The sequence below is a fragment of the Littorina saxatilis genome, linkage group LG16, assembly GCF_037325665.1.
Source record: "Littorina saxatilis isolate snail1 linkage group LG16, US_GU_Lsax_2.0, whole genome shotgun sequence".
Classification (NCBI taxonomy): Eukaryota; Metazoa; Mollusca; class Gastropoda; order Littorinimorpha; family Littorinidae; genus Littorina; species Littorina saxatilis.
This window is the reverse complement of record NC_090260.1, coordinates 9242495-9262368: the sequence shown is the minus strand read 5'-3', so window position 1 is coordinate 9262368 and position 19874 is coordinate 9242495. Positions and strand designations below refer to the sequence as shown.

General features: G+C 44.7%; 1 protein-coding gene across 1 annotated transcript in view; it reads right to left on the bottom strand.

Annotated features, from left to right (window-relative positions):
* The window catches only part of LOC138949842 (zinc finger protein 420-like), a 34624-nt gene that overhangs the window by 4964 nt on the left and 9786 nt on the right, over positions 1-19874 (bottom strand). The window contains exons 6-14 of the mRNA XM_070321620.1: positions 18174-18389; positions 16912-17103; positions 12916-13158; positions 10951-11143; positions 8635-8900; positions 5383-5521; positions 3690-3898; positions 1134-1567; positions 127-433 (exon numbers count right to left, since the gene is read on the bottom strand). Of these exons, the coding sequence (XP_070177721.1) occupies positions 127-433; positions 1134-1567; positions 3690-3898; positions 5383-5521; positions 8635-8900; positions 10951-11143; positions 12916-13158; positions 16912-17103; positions 18174-18389 (2199 nt within the window). The remainder of the gene's footprint in view (positions 1-126; positions 434-1133; positions 1568-3689; positions 3899-5382; positions 5522-8634; positions 8901-10950; positions 11144-12915; positions 13159-16911; positions 17104-18173; positions 18390-19874) is intronic.

The following is a 19874-nucleotide window of genomic DNA, read 5'->3' as shown; positions in this document are numbered from 1 at the left end:
TACTCTGCAAACTGAGATTCCGGATACCTCCACGTTACCATGTCCAATACTCTGCAAACTGAGATTCCGGATACCTCCACCTTACCATGTCCAAAAGGAATAAAACAAATATGTGTTAACACCCACCTTGCAGATGTATGCTTTCTCCCCTGTGTGAGTCCTCATATGAATCTTGAGTCTGTTGGCCCGGGAGAAAGCCGCGCCGCAGTCCTTACACACGTGGGGCTTGTAGCCGCTGTGGGTCCGCATGTGGATCAGCAGCGTGCTGTGCTGGGTGTAGGAGGCGCCACAGGTGTTGCAGACGAACGGCCGGTCCCCGTTGTGGGCCCGCTGGTGTTCTTTGAGGTCGCGCGCCTTTTTGAAGCGAGCGCCGCAGTCGGGACATTCGTGGGGTCGATTGCCCGCGTGCATCAGCTGGTGAAGCTTCAGTTTGCTGCGAGAGACAGAGAGAAGTGTTTCAACCTTGAAATAAAAAAAAGTGTTAGGGTCGGTCTGGAAATTAAAAACATTTAATGGTTTTCTTGGCCGAAGCTTCAGTTTGCTGTGAGAGACAGAGGGGAGTGTGTTAACGTTGATGTACACATTTGTGCATGCTGTGTTACAACATTCAGGTGTAAGTTTCAAACAAGGGAAGGCAGAAGAAGGCAGGCTTTTAGGTTCAAATGGCTGCCAGACGGGATATTGAGCTTTTTACTTCATCTCCAAGCCATAAAATGTTTGCTTTCGGTGACAAGGCCAACAAATGTCTATGGGTAGGTCAGCTAAATATTTTTTTCCATGGGAGGATGACAGTTGTGGGAATTTTTGGGTAGCCATGTCAGTTTTCATTGGGTGGAACTTGCGCAAGTTGCGCCCCCTGGACATTGGAAAAGAGTAGCTGTCTTAGCAAAGTCTGCAAAATTGTCTCTTTTTTTTAAAGGTAAAATAAAAAGTTCTTAGTTTAGGATAAAATACAGATTCAAACACACCATTAGAACGCTGAAGATGAGTGTGCTGACAAAAAAGTCATTTTCATTCATTTCATAACACAGAACGAGAGACAGAGAGAGAGAGAGAAAGAGAGAGACAGAGAGAGAGACAGACAAACAAGAGAGATATGCAGACACACAAAAGAAGACCACAGGTACACACACCTGAACTGTCTGAAGGCGGCACCGCACTGCGGACACACGTTGGACTTCTCCTTCGCCTTCTTCCTCGCCTCCTCACCCCCCTCCTCCCCTCCACCAACACCACCCCCACCCTCCCCTGCATCACCACCACCCCCACCCTCCCCCACCGGCACACCCCCCTGGCAGACTGTCACATGGTCTCGCAAGTTTTCCGGCGTGGGGTAAGTTCCGCCGCACTTTAAACAGACATTTCCGTCCGTGTGCGTCTTGCGGTGAATCTTGAGGCAGAAGTGAGAGTTGAAGACGGCGTCGCACAGCTTGCACTTGAAGAGCATGCCGCACGTGCCCATGTTCTGAGAGCCGTCGTAATGGCTGTTGGACGCGGAGAGAGGCCGCTCGTCGATGATGATGGGGGTGGAGGTGGAGGGGGTGGGGAAGGGACTGAGGTACACCATCTGAAGGCAGGAGAGGAAACGAAAGCATGAGTGAACAACGCTGCAGAAAAGATCATTAATTTAAATCACACCTTGCAGAAGACAAGTAAACCAGAAAACGGTGAAGATCAGTAAACATGCTTGCTAAAGAGCAGTAAATGACACAATGATGAAACAGTGGAACCCCTTTTTAAGACCTCCAAAGATCTGAACAAATCAGGTCTTAAAAAGGAGGGAGTCTTACAATGGGGTAAATGTAGAGGGGGCTTCACTGTACCGCATGTTTCACTGTACCGCACGGTCCAAAATCAAATTATAAATACTTATCATGTTTCTTCTGCCTTTCACCGTTCTACCGTCTGTCCTTCTCCCTCCCCCATAACCTTTTGTCTTTTTTTATTTTATTTTTTTATTTTTATTTTTTTATTTTTTCTCTGTAAATCCTCCTGTTTTGATTAAGTCCCCCATACCCCCCTCCTACATTTTGTTCTTCTGGTTAATAATTGTGTTGTCCACCATCATGAAAACTTGTGTAACTTAGCATTGTTATGGTCACGTCAAATAAGCATCTGCTTGAGTTCGTGTCCTAGCTGCATTTTTGTCAATTGTTTCATCAATCATGTCATGTATTTTGTGTCAATTGTTTCATCCATCATGTCATGTATTTTGTGTCAATTGTTTCATCAATCATGTCATGTATTTTGTGTCAATTGTTTCATCAATCATGTCATGTATTTTGTGTCAATTGTTTCATCAATCATGTCATGTATTTTGTGTCAATTGTTTCATCAATCATGTCATGTATTTTGTGTCAATTGTTTCATCAATCATGTCATGTATTTTGAATAAAATTGTGTTTAAACCAACCTTTTGTCTCTAGCTTCCCACCCTCGTTCTCTCTGCCTCAGATCTTTCCACTTGCTCCCCCCCAACCCCCCACCCCACCCAATTTCTGTGTTCAACTTTTCCTTTTTTCATGCATCCAATTCCTAAGTCCTTCATTGTCTCCAACAAGCAACCACCTCTTACAAACAAAACAAAATGAAAATGATCCTTGGAGAAAAGGTGAATTAAAACACACCACACAGTGCGATGCATTAACAAACACAAACACATATACACACACTGCTTTGCATCAGTGTCGAAGCTTGTCTCTAATTACCTTCCATTAACATGTCCATCAGTGTCGAGGCTTGTCTCTAATTACCTTCCATTAACATGTCCATCAGTGTCGAAGCTTGTCTGTAATTACCTTCCATTAACATGTCCATCAGTGTCGAAGCTTGTCTCTAATTACCTTCCATTAACATGTCCATCAGTGTCAAAGCTTGTCTCTAATTACCTTCCATTAACATGTCCATCAGTGTCGAAGCTTGTCTCTAATTACCTTCCATTAACATGTCCATCAGTGTCGAAGCTTGTCTGTAATTACCTTCCATTAACATGTCCATCAGTGTCGAAGCTTGTCTCTAATTACCTTCCATTAACATGTCCATCAGTGTCGAAGCTTGTCTCTAATTACCTTCCATTAACATGTCCATCAGTGTCGAAGCTTGTCTCTAATTACCTTCCATTAACATGTCCATCAGTGTCGAGGCTTGTCTCTAATTACCTTCCATTAACATGTCCATCAGTGTCGAAGCTTGTCTCCAATTACCTTCCATTAACATGTCCATCGGTGTCGAAGCTTGTCTGTAATTACCTTCCATTAACATGTCCATCAGTGTCGAAGCTTGTCTCTAATTACCTTCCATTAACATGTCCATCAGTGTCGAGGCTTGTCTCTAATTACCTTCCATTAACATGTCCATCAGTGTCGAAGCTTGTCTGTAATTACCTTCCATTAACATGTCCATCAGTGTCGAAGCTTGTCTCTAATTACCTTCCATTAACATGTCCATCAGTGTCGAAGCTTGTCTGTAATTACCTTCCATTAACATGTCCATCAGTGTCGAAGCTTGTCTCTAATTACCTTCCATTAACATGTCCATCAGTGTCGAAGCTTGTCTCTAATTACCTTCCATTAACATGTCCATCAGTGTCGAAGCTTGTCTCTAATTACCTTCCATTAACATGTCCATCCACTGAGAGCACTGTATGCGTGTCCAAAGCCAAGGACAGAGAAGACAAGAAAGAGACTCACGTTGTTAGGTATAGCAGCCGGTTCAAATTTCACAGGCAGGCTGGAGATACATAAATCCAGTTCAGGGGCGGGACTCGGATTCTGAGCAACATTCTCTTCCGGCGTTGTTTCCTGTGCTGCCGATTCCTCTGCTCTGTCTTCTGACGTGTCAGCCTTCACAGCGGAGGTGTCGGCGATGTCGTCATTGTCGCCCACGGAAGATGCCGCACCTGTGAAGAAGGTGAAATGCAGTTCAACCAGTCTGTCCCAGCAAAAATGTCAGGGATGCAAAAGAGCTAGCCATAGGCGTTTGCATAGCAGGCATTCAATGCTTGAAACGTTTGGTACAGGGGAACCGCACCTCAAGTTACTTTCCCCCTCTGAAGAACCTGCTTTTTCTGTATCATCTGTAATTTAACTTTATTTTATGACCAGCCTTGTCCAACATATTTGGAGGTCTAACATGAGGAGGGGGAGGGAGGGGAGACACATTTCCCTTTCAGGGGAGACACATTTCACTTTCAGGGGAGACACATTTCACTTTCAGGGGAGACACATTTCACTTTCAGGGGACACATTTCACTTTCAGGGGAGACACATTTCCCTTTCAGGGGAGACACATTTCCCTTTCAGGGGAGACACATTTCACTTTCAGGGGACACATTTCACTTTCAGGGGAGACACATTTCCCTTTCAGGGGACACATTTCACTTTCAGGGGAGACACATTTCACTTTCAGGGGAGACACATTTCACTTTCAGGGAAGACACATTTCACTTTCTCAGGGGACACATTTCACTTTCAGGGGACACATTTCACTTTCAGGGGAGACACATTTCACTTTCAGGGGAGACATTTCACTTTCAGGGGAGACACATTTCACTTTCAGGGGAGACACATTTCACTTTCAGGGGAGACACATTTCACTTTCAGGGGAGACACATTTCACTTTCAGGGGAGACACATTTCACTTTCAGGGGAGACACATTTCACTTTCAGGGGAGACATTTCACTTTCAGGGGAGACACTTCACTTTCAGGGGAGACACATTTCACTTTCAGGGGACACATTTCACTTTCAGGGGAGACATTTCACTTTCAGGGAAGACACATTTCACTTTCAGGGGACACATTTCACTTTCAGGGGAGACACATTTCACTTTCAGGGGAGACACATTTCACTTTCAGGGGACACATTTCACTTTCAGGGAACACATTTCACTTTCAGGGGAGACACATTTCACTTTCAGGGGAGACACATTTCACTTTCAGGGGAGACATTTCACTTTCAGGGGAGACACATTTCACTTTCAGGGGAGACACATTTCACTTTCAGGGGAGACACATTTCACTTTCAGGGGAGACACATTTCACTTTCAGGGGAGACACATTTCACTTTCAGGGGAGACATTTCACTTTCAGGGGAGACACATTTCAGGGGAGACATTTCACTTTCAGGGGACACATTTCACTTTCAGGGGACACATTTCACTTTCAGGGGAGACATTTCACTTTCAGGGGAGACACATTTTACTTTTAGGTGAGACACATTTTACTTTCAGGGGAGACACATTTTACTTTCAATTTGAAACATACTGTGCCTTGGACGCAGTGCTTTGAACGGTGTCAGTGTTTTCATGACCCTCCCACACCACCACCACCTCCTACACCATCATCATCATCATCATCATCATCATCATCATCATCCAACTCACCTGGAGAATGGGGGGCAGTGTCTTCGTTGATGATAGTTTCATCAGATGACGACACATCGACTTTCTCAGGTTTTACATCATCGTCATCGTCCTCTTTCTCCTCCTTGCATTCATCGTCTGCCTCGACCTTGACCTTGGTCTGAAAACATCGCAAAGCGTTAATACAGTGGAACCCCCATGTTAACACTATTGTGACTAGCACTGCCACGGCGTTTACGTCCTGCCTGCCCAAGCTTGCCACCAAGAAACTTCCCAAAAATCAGTAACTGTAAAGAAATCTGTCTAGCAAGCTTGAATTAAGTCCAATCACCACCAAATTTTGTGTACTAATTCCAAAATGGATGCCCAGTTCAGTTGTGCTATTTATAAGTTTGTCACGCGATTTGTTTTAGCAAAGGGGGGTGAAAGGGGGATGAAAGGGGGATAATTTGTGTTTTTTAACTTTTTTTGTGTGTGTTTTATTTTCTACTGCTTTTTTTAAAAGTTATTTTTTAACAGAAAGTATCATAAATAATGTTATAACCAAACAAGGTGTAAAACCTATGAATTAGCTGAAATATTGTTAACATTGTACACAGAAATAAGGAGACAGTACAAAGAAAAAAACAAGCAAATCACGCATTCACTCACAGCATCCTGACTCAAATGAAACAAAACTGTAGATCTAACACTCACCAAATGATGTCTAGGTAATCCATATTGAATATAAGTCACATTTTCACAACAAAGTACCAACTGTACACCTATGAACAATTCCAAAAGGATTTGAAGGCTCCAGCCATCCATTGTTATCAGTGCTGCCACGCCCCCATAGCTCCTGCACGATTCCGAGATACATGTTCGTCTAGCAGTATCACCGCCAACCACGTGTAGTTTGCCGACTCGTACTAGCAACAACGGGACTGTTTCTTCCTTACTTTCACTGCTTGTATCGCTTTCGTTAGGCGAAAACGATACGTCCGAATCATGCTCTACGGGATCCTCTAGGTCCAACATCCGGAGAATCTCCTCCCGAGACAAGGCTCGCCTTTGATTCATTTTTTTTCCTCAAAAACGCACACAAATCAGGCGGATTTGCAAATGGCAGAAGGGGACGCCAAGTGTATCAAGGGAAACAACTCAATTTATTTGCAAGCTTCAAAAACCGGGAAGCAATCACGAGTCGTGTACCCTCTATGGCTGGTACTGAAAAATGCGCGTCCCGTCCATGGGCGTGTCAGCGCTGGTACTGATTTATCAGTGTCCCGTCGCGAAAGTGTTAAGACCCCCCAAATTCAAGACTCCCTCATTTTGAAGACTTTGTTTTTTCAGACTTTCTGTTCGTAACCTGTGTCAAATGCACCCCCAGACCTGGGAACCCCTGTTTAGCACTTTGAGTATTCTCAAACAAACTTGGTGTATTTTCAAAAAAATGAGCGTACTCCACACAGCGTTTGCACATCCATGATTAAAACTCATGCCTCATGCGCGTCCGTCACACCGTTAATTAAGTTTACCTATACATTTAAAACAAATGCTTTTTTCAATTGTTACTGACACAAACTGTACCGTATTTGACGGACTACAAGCAGCGACTTTTTAAAAAAAAATCTCATTGCGGCTTATAAAAAGATGCGGCTAAAACGTTACCTAAACTTGAATAGCATTCACCTAATGGAAGTCGCCGCGGATTTTCATTTCGCTCGATTAGCGATTACCGGTACTTTATTAGCTCTCTACTCAAGACTCAGCGCTTTTCTCTTTCTTTCGCGAATCTTCGTTTGTCAACAAGTCGTCGTCACAAGCGTGCAGAGAAACACCGGATGTATCAGGAACTCGCGCGCGCGAGATTTCGTTTTTTTGTGTCTCGCGATAGTTGGAGGAGCGAGAGCCGCCATGTGTTTTCGTCTGCTCGAAATGTGCGCAAAAGTTGTAAATCATCCCAAAAAAGCTTATTCCGGGCGGGACTACATGTGTGTGTTGGTTACAAATTGTGTGTGTGTGATATTTTTCTTCAAACTTTTTCACTTTTCTTCTTTGTTTCACTTGTTTATTCTCGGAGCCGATTTCGCCAAATACCGTACTTTCGTTTGCCTGGTTGTTTTGATTGATTGACACGAACCGATTATATTTTTTTCAACGGCGGCTAATATAGTGACGTAATCATGTGCCAAAATACTGGATCGGCTTCAGGATGGGCTTGTAAAGAAAAGTAGTCTAGGAATTTTTCTCGTCGTATTTTTTTCCCACTGACCGTACTGAGCGTATTCTCGACAATCATGCGTACAAAATACGGCGAAATCGTATGGGTTCCCAGGTCTGTACCCCCCTTTTAAGACTCCCCAAATTCAAGACTCTCTCATTTTGAAAACCTTGTTTTTTCAGACTTTCTGTTCGTAACCTGTGTCAAATGTACCCCTATTTAAGACCCGATTTTCTCAGATTTGTGGAGGTCTGAAAAAGGTGTTACACTGTGCACTGCCGGCCCTGAGGACAGCACAAGGTGAAGGCCACACTCAGCCTATGTACAGGGTGCTAGGGTTACGTCGTGTCCAAAATGACAATGAAAATCTGAGGAGCCCGTGTCACGAACTGAAACCTCTGCTGAACAATCCTTCTTATTGCGGTCAATGCGCATGCGCCAATCTTGGACTTAAAAAACGCGACCCTTTGACCGTACAAACCATGGGTTAGGGTTAGGGTTAGGGTTAGGGTTAGGATTAGGGTAAGGGTAAGGTTGTTCACGACCTGATTAATCTCCCCATGTTAGCGCATGCGCATTGACCGCAATGAGAAGGATTGTTCAGGCAGAGTTTTCAGTTCGTGACACCGAAAAGCACAACATACATCGGTGAAAGTTTTGAAACATAATATTATGTGTATCATTGACCAAAACATGACACTTTTCACAGATCAAGACAGTCTGTGTTCCCCCGAGGTGAACAAGGACTGTCGAGATCTGTGTCAAATGTCATATTTTGGTAAAAAAAATTTAAATAACATATATTATGTATCGATCTATTTTTAGTATTTTTAGTTAGAACTCCTTTTGTTTTCTAATGATTGAACGCTTTGAACATGCTTTGTTTTTTTTGTACTCTCGTTCACACACAGACACAGAAACAGACGAACTCACACACACACACACACACACACTGCATATCTCACCTGTCTATGCACCCTCATGTGGTTCTTCAGGTGACGCGACATGGTGAACACACACACACACACACACACACACACACACACACACACACACACTGCATATCTCACCTGTCTATGCACCCTCATGTGGTTCTTCAGGTGACGCGACATGGTAAACTTGGCACCGCACTCCTCACACACGTAGGCGCTGTCGTCGGCCTGTTGGTTGGTGTGTACACGCATGTGGCGTTTGAGCTTGTCCAGCTCGATGAAGGCTGCACCGCATTCACCGCACTTGTTGGGTCGGTCTCCGGCGTGACTCTGCATGTGGCGTTTGAGGTGACTCAGCTGGTTGAAGGTGGCGCCGCACAGGTTGCACTCATGTGGCTTCTCTCCTGCACAAGCAGAACAGTTGAACATGCTCAAACGACTCACAGGTGTTTTTACACTGAGAATATCAACGCTTTCCAAGCTAACAGTCCTGAAAGTGGCGAGTATTTTACTTGCCATAGAGAGTAGAAAAGTGGAACTGGTGAGTAAAAATGTTCATCTACTCGCCAAGTGCAAGTAAAGTTGCTGAAACAAATTGTTGGTACGGCTGTAAAGTTTGCTCTCTGGCTAGTAAATGTGCAGAGTCACTAGCCAAAGGCTGTACACCATTTTTGTTTTAAACTTTCATGGTTGCTTTGTTTTAAGACTGAGAACATCAACGCTTTCTGAGCTAAGTTCATTATTTGTAACATAAGAGTTTGTCTGACGACTTTAAAGACCATTAGGTCAACAACACACCTGTGATTGTAATGTTAAAGACCATTGGATCAACAACACACCTGTGATTGTAATGTTAAAGACCATTAGGTCAACAACACACCTGTGATTGTAATGTTAAAGACCATTGGATCAACAACACACCTGTGATTGTAATGTTAAAGACCATTGGATCAACAACACACCTGTGATTGTAATGTTAAAGACCATTGGATCAACAACACACCTGTGATTGTAATGTTAAAGATCATTGGGTCAACAACACACCTGTGATTGTAATGTTAAAGACCATTGGGTCAACAACACACCTGTGATTGTAATGTTAAAGACCATTGGGTCAACAACACACCTGTGATTGTAATGTTAAAGACCATTGGGTCAACAACACACCTGTGATTGTAATGTTAAAGACCATTGGGTCAACAACACACCTGTGATTGTAATGTTAAAGACCATTGGGTCAACAACACACCTGTGATTGTAATGTTAAAGACCATTGGATCAACAACACACCTGTGATTGTAATGTTAAAGATCATTGGGTCAACAACACACCTGTGATTGTAATGTTAAAGACCATTGGGTCAACAACACACCTGTGATTGTAATGTTAAAGACCATTGGGTCAACAACACACCTGTGATTGTAATGTTAAAGATCATTGGGTCAACAACACACCTGTGATTGTAATGTTAAAGGCCATTGGGTCAACAACACACCTGTGATTGTAATGTTAAAGACCATTGGGTCAACAACACACCTGTGATTGTAATGTTAAAGTTCCAATACCTTACCATTCTTGTTTTTTGCCCCACCCTTGTTGTTACACTGGGCAACAAAAGGTTTCAGAAACATGTAACTCTAAACACCCTAGCTACCTGAAAAAAGTCCAGGTGAAAATCTGTCCCTGGTCAACAACATGACAGTTAGCACGGTCAGTCTTTTGCCGTTTGTTTGACGTTTATTGCCTCCTGTGCACTGTTATTGTCAAAGTTTCTCATTTCTTTTGAATGTGTAAAATACAGGGCTAACACCAAACAAAAAGTAAAAAACCTGAAAGGCCAGAGTGAAAGGCCAGAGTGAAAGGCCAGAGTGAAAGGCCAGAGTGAAAGGCCAGAGTGAAAGGCCAGAGTGAAAGGCCAGAGTGAAAGGCCAGAGTGAAAGGCCAGAGTGAAAGGCCAGAGTGAAAGGCCAGAGTGAAAGGCCAGAGTGAAAGGCCAGAGTGAAAGGCCAGAGTGAAAGGCCAGAGTGAAAGGCCAGAGTGAAAGGCCAGAGTGAAAGGCCAGAGTGAAAGGCCAGAGTGAAAGGCCAGAGTGAAAGGCCAGAGTCCACGACAGCAGCGGCAAAGAACAGCCTCTCCTGGTACCTTCTTCTTCAGCGTTCCAGAATTGTCTGGTTACAAGTGAGCTCGTTTGCCCATTTGGGTTCCCCACACTATACTCTGAGAGCATAGTCAGCTTCACTCCGCTTTTGTTGAGTAGGCATGCTGGGTATTTTCGTGTTTCTATAACCCACCGAACTCTGACATGGATTACAGGATCTTTTCCGTACGCACTTGGTCTTGGGCTTGCGTGTACACACGAAGGGGGTTAAGCCACTAGCAGGTCTGCACATAACTTGACCTGGGAGATCGGAAATCCAGTACAGCTAGAGCAGTCACTAAGGAGTTCAGAATTACCTGTGTGTGTCTGCATGTGGCGTTTGAGGTGACTGGGACGGTTGAAGGACGCGCCACACTCTGTGCACTTGTTACGCACCATCGCCTCTGCTCCCCCCTCCGTGTGCACCAGTCTGTGTCGTTTGAACGCGCTGTACCAGCCAAACACCGCCTCACAGTCAGGGCACCGGTACGGCCTGCCACCCGTGTGACCCTGCACAATGTGATGAACATTTTAATGTACCAGCCAAACACCGCCTCACAGTCAGGGCACCGGTACGGCCTGCCACCGGTGTGACCCTGCACAATGTGATGAACATTTTAATGTACCAGCCAAACACCGCCTCACAGTCAGGGCACCGGTACGGTCTGCCACCGGTGTGACCCTGCACAATGTGATGAACATTTTAATGTACCAGCCAAACACCGCCGCACAGTCAGGGCACCGGTACGGCCTGCCACCGGTGTGACCCTGCACAATATGATGAACATTTTAATGTACCAGCCAAACACCACCTCACAGTCAGGGCACCGGTACGGCCTGCCACCGGTGTGACCCTGCACAATATGATGAACATTTTAATGTACCAGCCAAACACCGCCTCATAGTCAGGGCACCGGTACGGCCTACCACCGGTGTGACCCTGCACAATATGATGAACATTTTAATGTACCAGCCAAACACCGCCTCACAGTCAGGGCACCGGTACGGTCTGCCACCGGTGTGACCCTGCACAATATGATGAACATTTTAATGTACCAGCCAAACACCGCCGCACAGTCAGGGCACCGGTACGGCCTGCCACCGGTGTGACCCTGCACAATATGATGAACATTTTAATGTACCAGCCAAACACCGCCTCACAGTCAGGGCACCGGTACGGTCTGCCACCGGTGTGACCCTGCACAATATGATGAACATTTTAATGTACCAGCCAAACACCGCCTCACAGTCAGGGCACCGGTACGGTCTGCCACCGGTGTGACCCTGCACAATATGATGAACATTTTAATGTACCAGCCAAACACCGCCTCACAGTCAGGGCACCGGTACGGTCTGCCACCGGTGTGACCCTGCACAATATGATGAACATTTTAATGTACCAGCCAAACACCGCCTCACAGTCAGGGCACCGGTACGGTCTGCCACCGGTGTGACCCTGCACAATATGATGATCATTTTTATTTCTAATTTAGTGGCCAAAAAAATGGATAGCATTTTGATACATTAACAACATTTTGGACAACAGGACTGTAAATACTCTACGTGTTTTGGATTTATTGACATAAAACACCAATCATGAGAGATAGCATTTTACTACCTAACTCTGAAAAAGCAGTTCTACGGCTCTACCTAACTGACCCCCATGTTGATTTTGCGAAGACTTTACGAAGCATTTTTGTTATTACTAACATACAGTGCCAAAGCTTCGTGCAGTGAGCTGCACAGAGAAGACTTCAGGAAGTCGACTTCCCCGAATTAATATCAGGCTTACAGAACATCTTTCACACAGAAACTTGAGCTACTAGACCTCCATAGAAACACAATAAGCAGAACGCACCTTTCTTTCTTTATTTGGTGTTTAACGTCGTTTTCAACCATTCAAGGTTATATCGTGACGGGGAAAGGGGGGAGATGGGATAGAGCCACTTGTTAATTGTTTCTTGTTCACAAAAGCACTAATCAAAAAATTGCTCCAGGGGCTTGCAACGTAGTACAATATATGACCTTACTGGGAGAATGCAAGTCATTTCTTACATACTGCTTGACTAAAATCTTTACAAACATTGACTATAATCTATACAAGAAACACTTAACAAAGGTAAAAGGAGAAACAGAATCCGTTAGTCGCCTCTTACGACATGCTGGGGAGCATCGGGTAAATTCTTTCTCGTCCCAACCAATATGGGACTCCCCCTAACCCGCGGGGGGAATCTCACCTTTACATGCAGGTTTTTGGGCTCTATGGGTATAGGTGAAGGTACCTTTATGTGCAGACGCAGCTGGTTAGCGTTGTTGAAGACGGCGTCGCACTGGTCACAGGTGTGAACACCGCCCCCCTTGTGCGAGGCGACGTGGTCGCGCAGGTGGTGCGACTTGGTGAAGGCGGCGCCACACTCCTCACACACGAAGGCCTTGTGGCCCTGGTGCGACCGCATGTGGCGCTTCAGGTTGCACGCCTCAACGAACGACTGGTTGCACTCCGCACATGTGAACGGTCTGTCCGTCTGGGGGGGAAAAGAAAGAGGAGGATGTGACAACTATCACCTTTGGAGGCAAAGCAAGTGAAACAGGTTTGAATCTTTTTTTGTCCAAAGCAAGTGAAACAGGATTGCGATTTTTAAAAAAAAATTTTTTTAAAGCAAGTGAAAGTTATAACATGATTGAGATTTTACAGCTAACTACTCGTTGCACTCCGCACACGTGAACGGCCGGTCAGTCTGTGAGGGAAAAAAGATAGAGGATGATGTGACTCATTGCCCCAAGTAAAGCCAGATTTGTTTGGGGGAAAAGTCAGTCAATAAGCCATGAATACCATTGTCAGTCTGTGGAGGAAAAGTTGGAGGATGATGTGACCAAGTGCCCCAAGTAAAGTCAGTCAAACAGGATTGAGATTTTAGAGCTGGTTGCATTTCGCACACGTGAATGGTCGGTCGGTCTGTGGGGGTAAAGTTGTAGAATAAGGCATGAACACTAAGCGCTATCCATGAGTTGTACAGGTACAAACCAGCAAAGGGCATTGACATTTTGAAATGTTCAAAATGCATTTTCTAAAATCAGGATTTTTTTTCTATAACATAGTAAACGAGTCATCAACACCAAGTACCATCTATGAAGTATTCTATAATAGGGTGGGGTGGGGGGGGTAAGGACATAAACTTAACAATGCACTTTAAGATGTTTGGATAACATTCTTTAATGACTGCGCTTGTTGAATTAGAGAATACTATAGCGTCACATATAAATTATGGACAGGCGCTGTGGCGGGGTGGTAAGACGTCGGCCTCTTAATCAGAAGGTCGAGGGTTCAAATCCCGGCCGCGTCCGCCTGGTGGGTTAAGTGTGGAGATTTTTCCGATCTCCCAGGTCAACTTATGTGCAGACCTGCTAGTGGCTTATCCCCCTTCGTGTGTACACGCAAGCACAAGACCAAGTGCGCACGGAAAAGATCCTGTAATCCATGTCAGAGTTAGGTGGGTTATAGAAGCACGAACATACCCAGCATGCTTCCTCCGAAAGCGGCGTATGGTTGCCTAAATGGCGGGGTAAAAACGGTCATACACGTAAAATTCCACTCGTGCTAAAACACGAGTGTACGTGGGAGTTTCAGCCCACGAAATCAGAAGAAGAAGACATATAAGTTATCAACATTCTTCCAAATCAAACAGCAAATGCGAAAGTGTTACGAGAATGAAGTTTGTCTCAGTATGTTTGTCATCATGAGCAGTGAAACAATCAGGTCCCTGCCAGACTGTGCTTTGAGAGCACCTCATTTACATGATAATCATACACACGTGCGAAGACATGGTTTACTTATCACATGGATGATTTCTCCGACGTATGTTCTTTACGACTTATTTACAGCCACAGAGGACATGCGACGAAACATGCTCTCCCTTCGGAGAGGGCAACAAGTGAACATGGTCCGCTTCAAAGAAGAAATTGAGCAACTAAACACAGACTTACATGACTGTGCGCATTATATGAACATTCCTCAAGACTAAAGAACGACGGCAGATGTCTCTGATTTTGTGTGGACTTAAAAGCAGCGTCATTATCCGGCAGTACAATCAATCACCTTGACATTGCGTGATTGGTCTCGAACAAAACATTTTCGAAAACAATTGCGGGGTGTTGTTTTTTTTCACCATACTTTTGTCGCACGTGATATTCTCTATTCTGACGGCCTGAACCAATAAAACTTTTGTAATCGCATTCTCTCATGTATGTAGGATATAAAATGTGACCCGCTCCAACGAAAGGAAAACAAAGTCGCTGAGGCCGAAAAGAGATACAGCATTCCATCTCATGAACGAACAACCTTGGGTCATCACAAACCTGTCCCTACATTGCAGGTGGCCAGTCACGGGAGGGGTGACCACACCACCCCCTCCCCCATACACTCACACAGAGACACACAAACAACATGATTGAGTCTATGCTAACCACTTCTTGTGGCTACTAAACGATAACATCCAACTCCTAATATTTTGTTTAATGTTTTGTAAAAAATGATTTGTATGAATGGTGTTGAAAAGAAGAGATAAAATAAATCTTCAAGGCAGTGAACGCACTCACCATGCACTGACATACCGGAAAGCAGCCACACAAACACAGCACAGAGGCACGTGTGCAGATGCTTTGTGAGAATAAGCGTTGAAAACCAGTTTGAATAAAAACCAGCAGATAGGGCCGCATGTCATAATCATTCTTCTTGTCTGGCTTTATTGACTGCATGCCGATCTTGCGGCAGTGACTTTTCACTCTTCAGTCGGAAATACACTGTACACAACACCGCTCTCACTCTCCCTCACTGCCTACCCTATGCCCTGCATGACAACTGATGCTTGGAAATTGTGTGGAAGTGTACACCTCTCTATTTCTCTCCATTGCTCTTCCTGCTGACATATCGGTGACACCAGACACCCCACCGAGTTTAGCCAGCTACCCCTCCCCCCCCCCCCCTCTTTCTCTCTTCCTCCCCCCAGCCATGTACTGTTTGGTGCTGTGGCTAGAGAGGTGTCAGCTAATTGATGGCAACTGCACTGTTCACTCAGAGCAAAACCAGTTGACTGTGTCTAACTTTTGGCAAAGCAAGACAACTGAAGGGTTCACAGATTAGGTAACAGACTCACTGGTCAAGGCTGAGGGGAAACAAGAGTATCGTGTCAATTAAAGAGGTTACACACAGACACGCGATGCTGAGAACTGTGGCCAATTTTTCACTCTCTTTCTCGGAGGGCCTTTATCGACTGTGGCTTCTGTTGTTTACGTCCAACAGACAAGAATAAAGAGCATAAGCTTAGTGCAGTTTCATGTTGGCATCTTCGCATTTGAAAGCAAGAAAGTGCGTGTACTCCACTCATGACCAAAACTACCCCACTCCTGATGGGTACACATGCACCCAAGTTAACAGAGACTGTCATCACCCTTTGCAGCTGTGACCTTTGCACCAAGAGCCGGACTGCTCTGTTATTGATTTTGTTGTGGTGAAAATTTGACGATGGTCTGTCCGTACATTGGAGGTATGACCTGCTGTTGGGACCGAAAATGAGTGTCCGTGTCCACGTTTTGCAGGTGTCCGTTTAAGGGGGGGGCAAATATAGAAGGAAAACACTCCGTGCTGAGCAAATGTGTCCGTACATGTCAGGAGGTCGCTCACGCCGGGGGCCGTACATTGCAGGGACTGCTGTAACAGCAAAAAACCTGAGCCATGGCCAAAATTTTGGAAATTGAGATGTTTGCATTTCTGCACTCTACCAAATGTGTTATATCTATTCTGTGAATATCAATTTCAGATTCGCTTTGCAAATATAATAAAAATGAGGTTTTATTGCATTGCAGACGCGAAATAAGCACCCTTTTACCCCCCCAAATTATTGTTTCTTTCTTCGCTTTTTGTACTTAAAACAAATTTCATTTTCATTTGTTGTGATGCAGATTGAAAACAAATTTACATCTATTCATTATCAACCACTTTCAGATTTAGAAGTTAAACTAAGAACCCTGTTTCTAGGAAGTTTTTGCAAATTTACTCCTGGTACCTTCACACCTGCTTTTCTCAAAATGGCCGCTTGGGTTTGAGCAAACTTAAAATCGCTATATCTCATCAGTGCTAAACAATAGACCCTTGTAGTAAAGACCATCTGAAAGCTGGTTATCTTCTCTTTCAATGGGTACCAACAAGTCCAAATGTCAAAAATGACACTTTGTTATCCTTTTGTGAGAGTGGGTCACAAATGTGTATAATAATACACTACCTTGTGTGTAACCTGGTGGCGTTTCAAGTTCCTGGCCTCCACGAAGGCGGCGCCACACTGTTTGCAGACATGTGGCTTTTCTCCACTGTGGCGTTGCAGGTGGAGTTTGAGGTTGTTGGCGCGCAGAAAGGTGGCGCTGCATTCCGTGCACTTGTGTTCCTGCTTCTCTTTCTTCTCTCTGGGCGGCCGCTCCTGAGCAAGATCAGATCACATTTGTTGTGATTACATTTTTCCTTCTCTTTAGCTACTACAACATGTGTGTGGGTGTGAGTGAGTGTGTGTACGCAGTTCGGAGATATCTCTGTTTTGTTTTTGTGTTGCAATATATTATGTATTGAATGTACTCAAGACAAGCAATATTTCACTCAAGACAAGCAATATTTCACTCAAGACAAGCAATATTCCCGGTAGCTCAGTTGGTAGAGCACTGGACTTGTGATCGGAAGGTCGCAGGTTCGAATTCGGGCCGGGACGGACACGGGTCAACTTTATGTGCAGACCCAGAGACAGAAGCCATGTCCCACCCCCGTGTCATCACAATGGCACGTAAAAGACCTTGGTCATTCTGCCATAAGTGCAGGTGGCTGAATACACCTAAACACGCAGACACCTGGGTAGCGCGACTCCGTTGCTGCTAGCTTTCCACTGGGAGGAAGCGACCCGAATTTCCCAGCGATGGGACAATAAAGTAATGAAAAAAAATTAAATGAAAATGAAAATATTGCTGTGTCCTGCATGTGGTTGTAGTAAAATCATATGTCTTAAAACAACAATACAATTTACTCGCCAGAAACTTGGACATTTCAACATGAACACGAACAAGTTTCGATACTTGGATCGAAACCGGTCCATGTTGGTGTTGATGTTTAGATGTCGATGTATCTGGTGAGTACATTTTAATTTTGTATTTGTTCTAGTTCTTCTCACTTGCAGTTGCTTGTTTACCCCGCCATTCAGGCAGCATACACCTATTTCAGGGGAGGCATGCTGGGTATTTTCGTGTTTCTATAACCCACCGAACTCTGACATGGATTACAGGATCTTTTCCGTGCGCACTTGGTCTTGTGTTTGCGTGTACACACGAAGGGGGATAAGGCACTAGCAGGTCTGCACATTAGTTGACCTGGGAGATCGGAAAAATCTCCACTCTTAACCCACCAGGCGGCCGCGGCCGGGATTCGAACTCCCGACCTCCCGATTAGGAGGCCGATGTCTTACCACCACGCCACTGCGCCCGTCTGATATATGAATCTTATCCTTACCTTGCGGGGCGTCTTGCGTGTGACGTGCTTGACGTCCTCCTCCTCCTCCATCATCATGGTTTCCAGGCCCTCCAGCAAGATGGCGCCCGCCATGGTGGAGTGCTCTGACTGTGGCGCTGCTTGCTGTTGCTGGTGATGTTGTAGTTGCTGTGGCTGATCCTGGGACAGGATGTGCATGGTGGGGGTGGTGGAGGCGGAGTGAGGATCCTGAGCCAGCTGTGAGGGGGGGGGGGGGGGGGGGGGGGAGAGAAAGGGAGGATATTAAAGCTTGACAGAAATCAACTGATAGTGTTGCTCTTAAACAGATTTCTTTCTTTATTTGGTGTTTAACGTCGTTTTCAACCATTCAAGGCTATATCTTAAACAGATATCTGCACACTATCGCTACAACTTACATCACACATGGGATGTACAGAACAAGGTCAAGAAAAAGGAGCATAATACTTGAAGCTGAAATAAATAAACTGACAGTGTTGCTTTTACACATGATATCAGCGCACTATTTTTACATGGGCCGCCTACCTAAGACTTTAAAAATTGGCAATCTAGTGGCTGCTCCGCCTGGCGTCTGGCATCATGGGGTTAGTGCTAGGACTGGTTGGTCCGGTGTCAGAATCAATCAATCAATATGAGGCTTATATCGTGCGTATTCCGTGGGTACAGTTCTAAGCGCAGGGATTTTTAACTTTTTTTTGTTGTGTGTGACTGTGAATAATGTGACTGGGTGAGACATGAAGCCTGTGCTGCGACTTCTGTCTTGTGTGGGGCGCACGTTATATGTCAAAGCAGCACCGCCCTGATATGGCCCTTCGTGGTCGGCTGGGCGTTAAGCAAACAAACAAACAAACATGGGCCGCCCAGAATAGGATGGAGAAAAGGGAGGATAAAGCTTGACAGAAATCTACTGACAGTGTTGCTGGAGTGTTATACATGTATCTGCGCATTATTGTCACATGGGATGTCGTGAACAAGAAATTTATATACCATACATTTCAACCTATATGACACTTACTTTAGTAAAAGCCTCATCACACCAAAAGACAGGACCAAAAACCATTGGAAATGGCGCTCCAAATCGAATTTTCTGGACGCAGTAACTTTCATAGAATTCACGCACGAAATACAATAGGCATACCCGTGCCCTTCTGGTGAAGCCTTGATGAATCCTTTGAATTGTCTCCCCCTCCCACTCCACTGAATATCTCCCATGGTATACCTTGGGTTTCTTCTTTGGCTGACCTCAACTTGCTGTAGATGCCATTTTTGAGCGCCTGTTACTTGTAAGCATTTCAGTTATCTCCCTTGTTATATTAGACAGTTGAAACTAGAAGTGATCCATTTGAGAATCATGCGGAACGCAGATCCGATAACAAAAGCAAACAGACTCGCAGAAACGTAATTTTAACGCGATGTTGGTGGTGTTTGGTCCTGTCTTATGGTGTGAAGAGGCTTTTACTATGGTAAGTGTGTGATAGAGGTTGACATGTATTAAATAATGCCATTTTGAGGGGAAAAAACGTAAGATTTTGGCGATTTTGAGAAAAAACGTAAGATTGTGGTCTTACGACGTACAACTGAAAAAACATGGAAAAAACGTAAGACTTACGTGCAAATTGTAAGGGTTGACATGTATGATATACCGTACTTTCCGGGTGACAAGGCGCTTCGTTATACAAGACGCACCCCCTTCTTTTAAAAAAA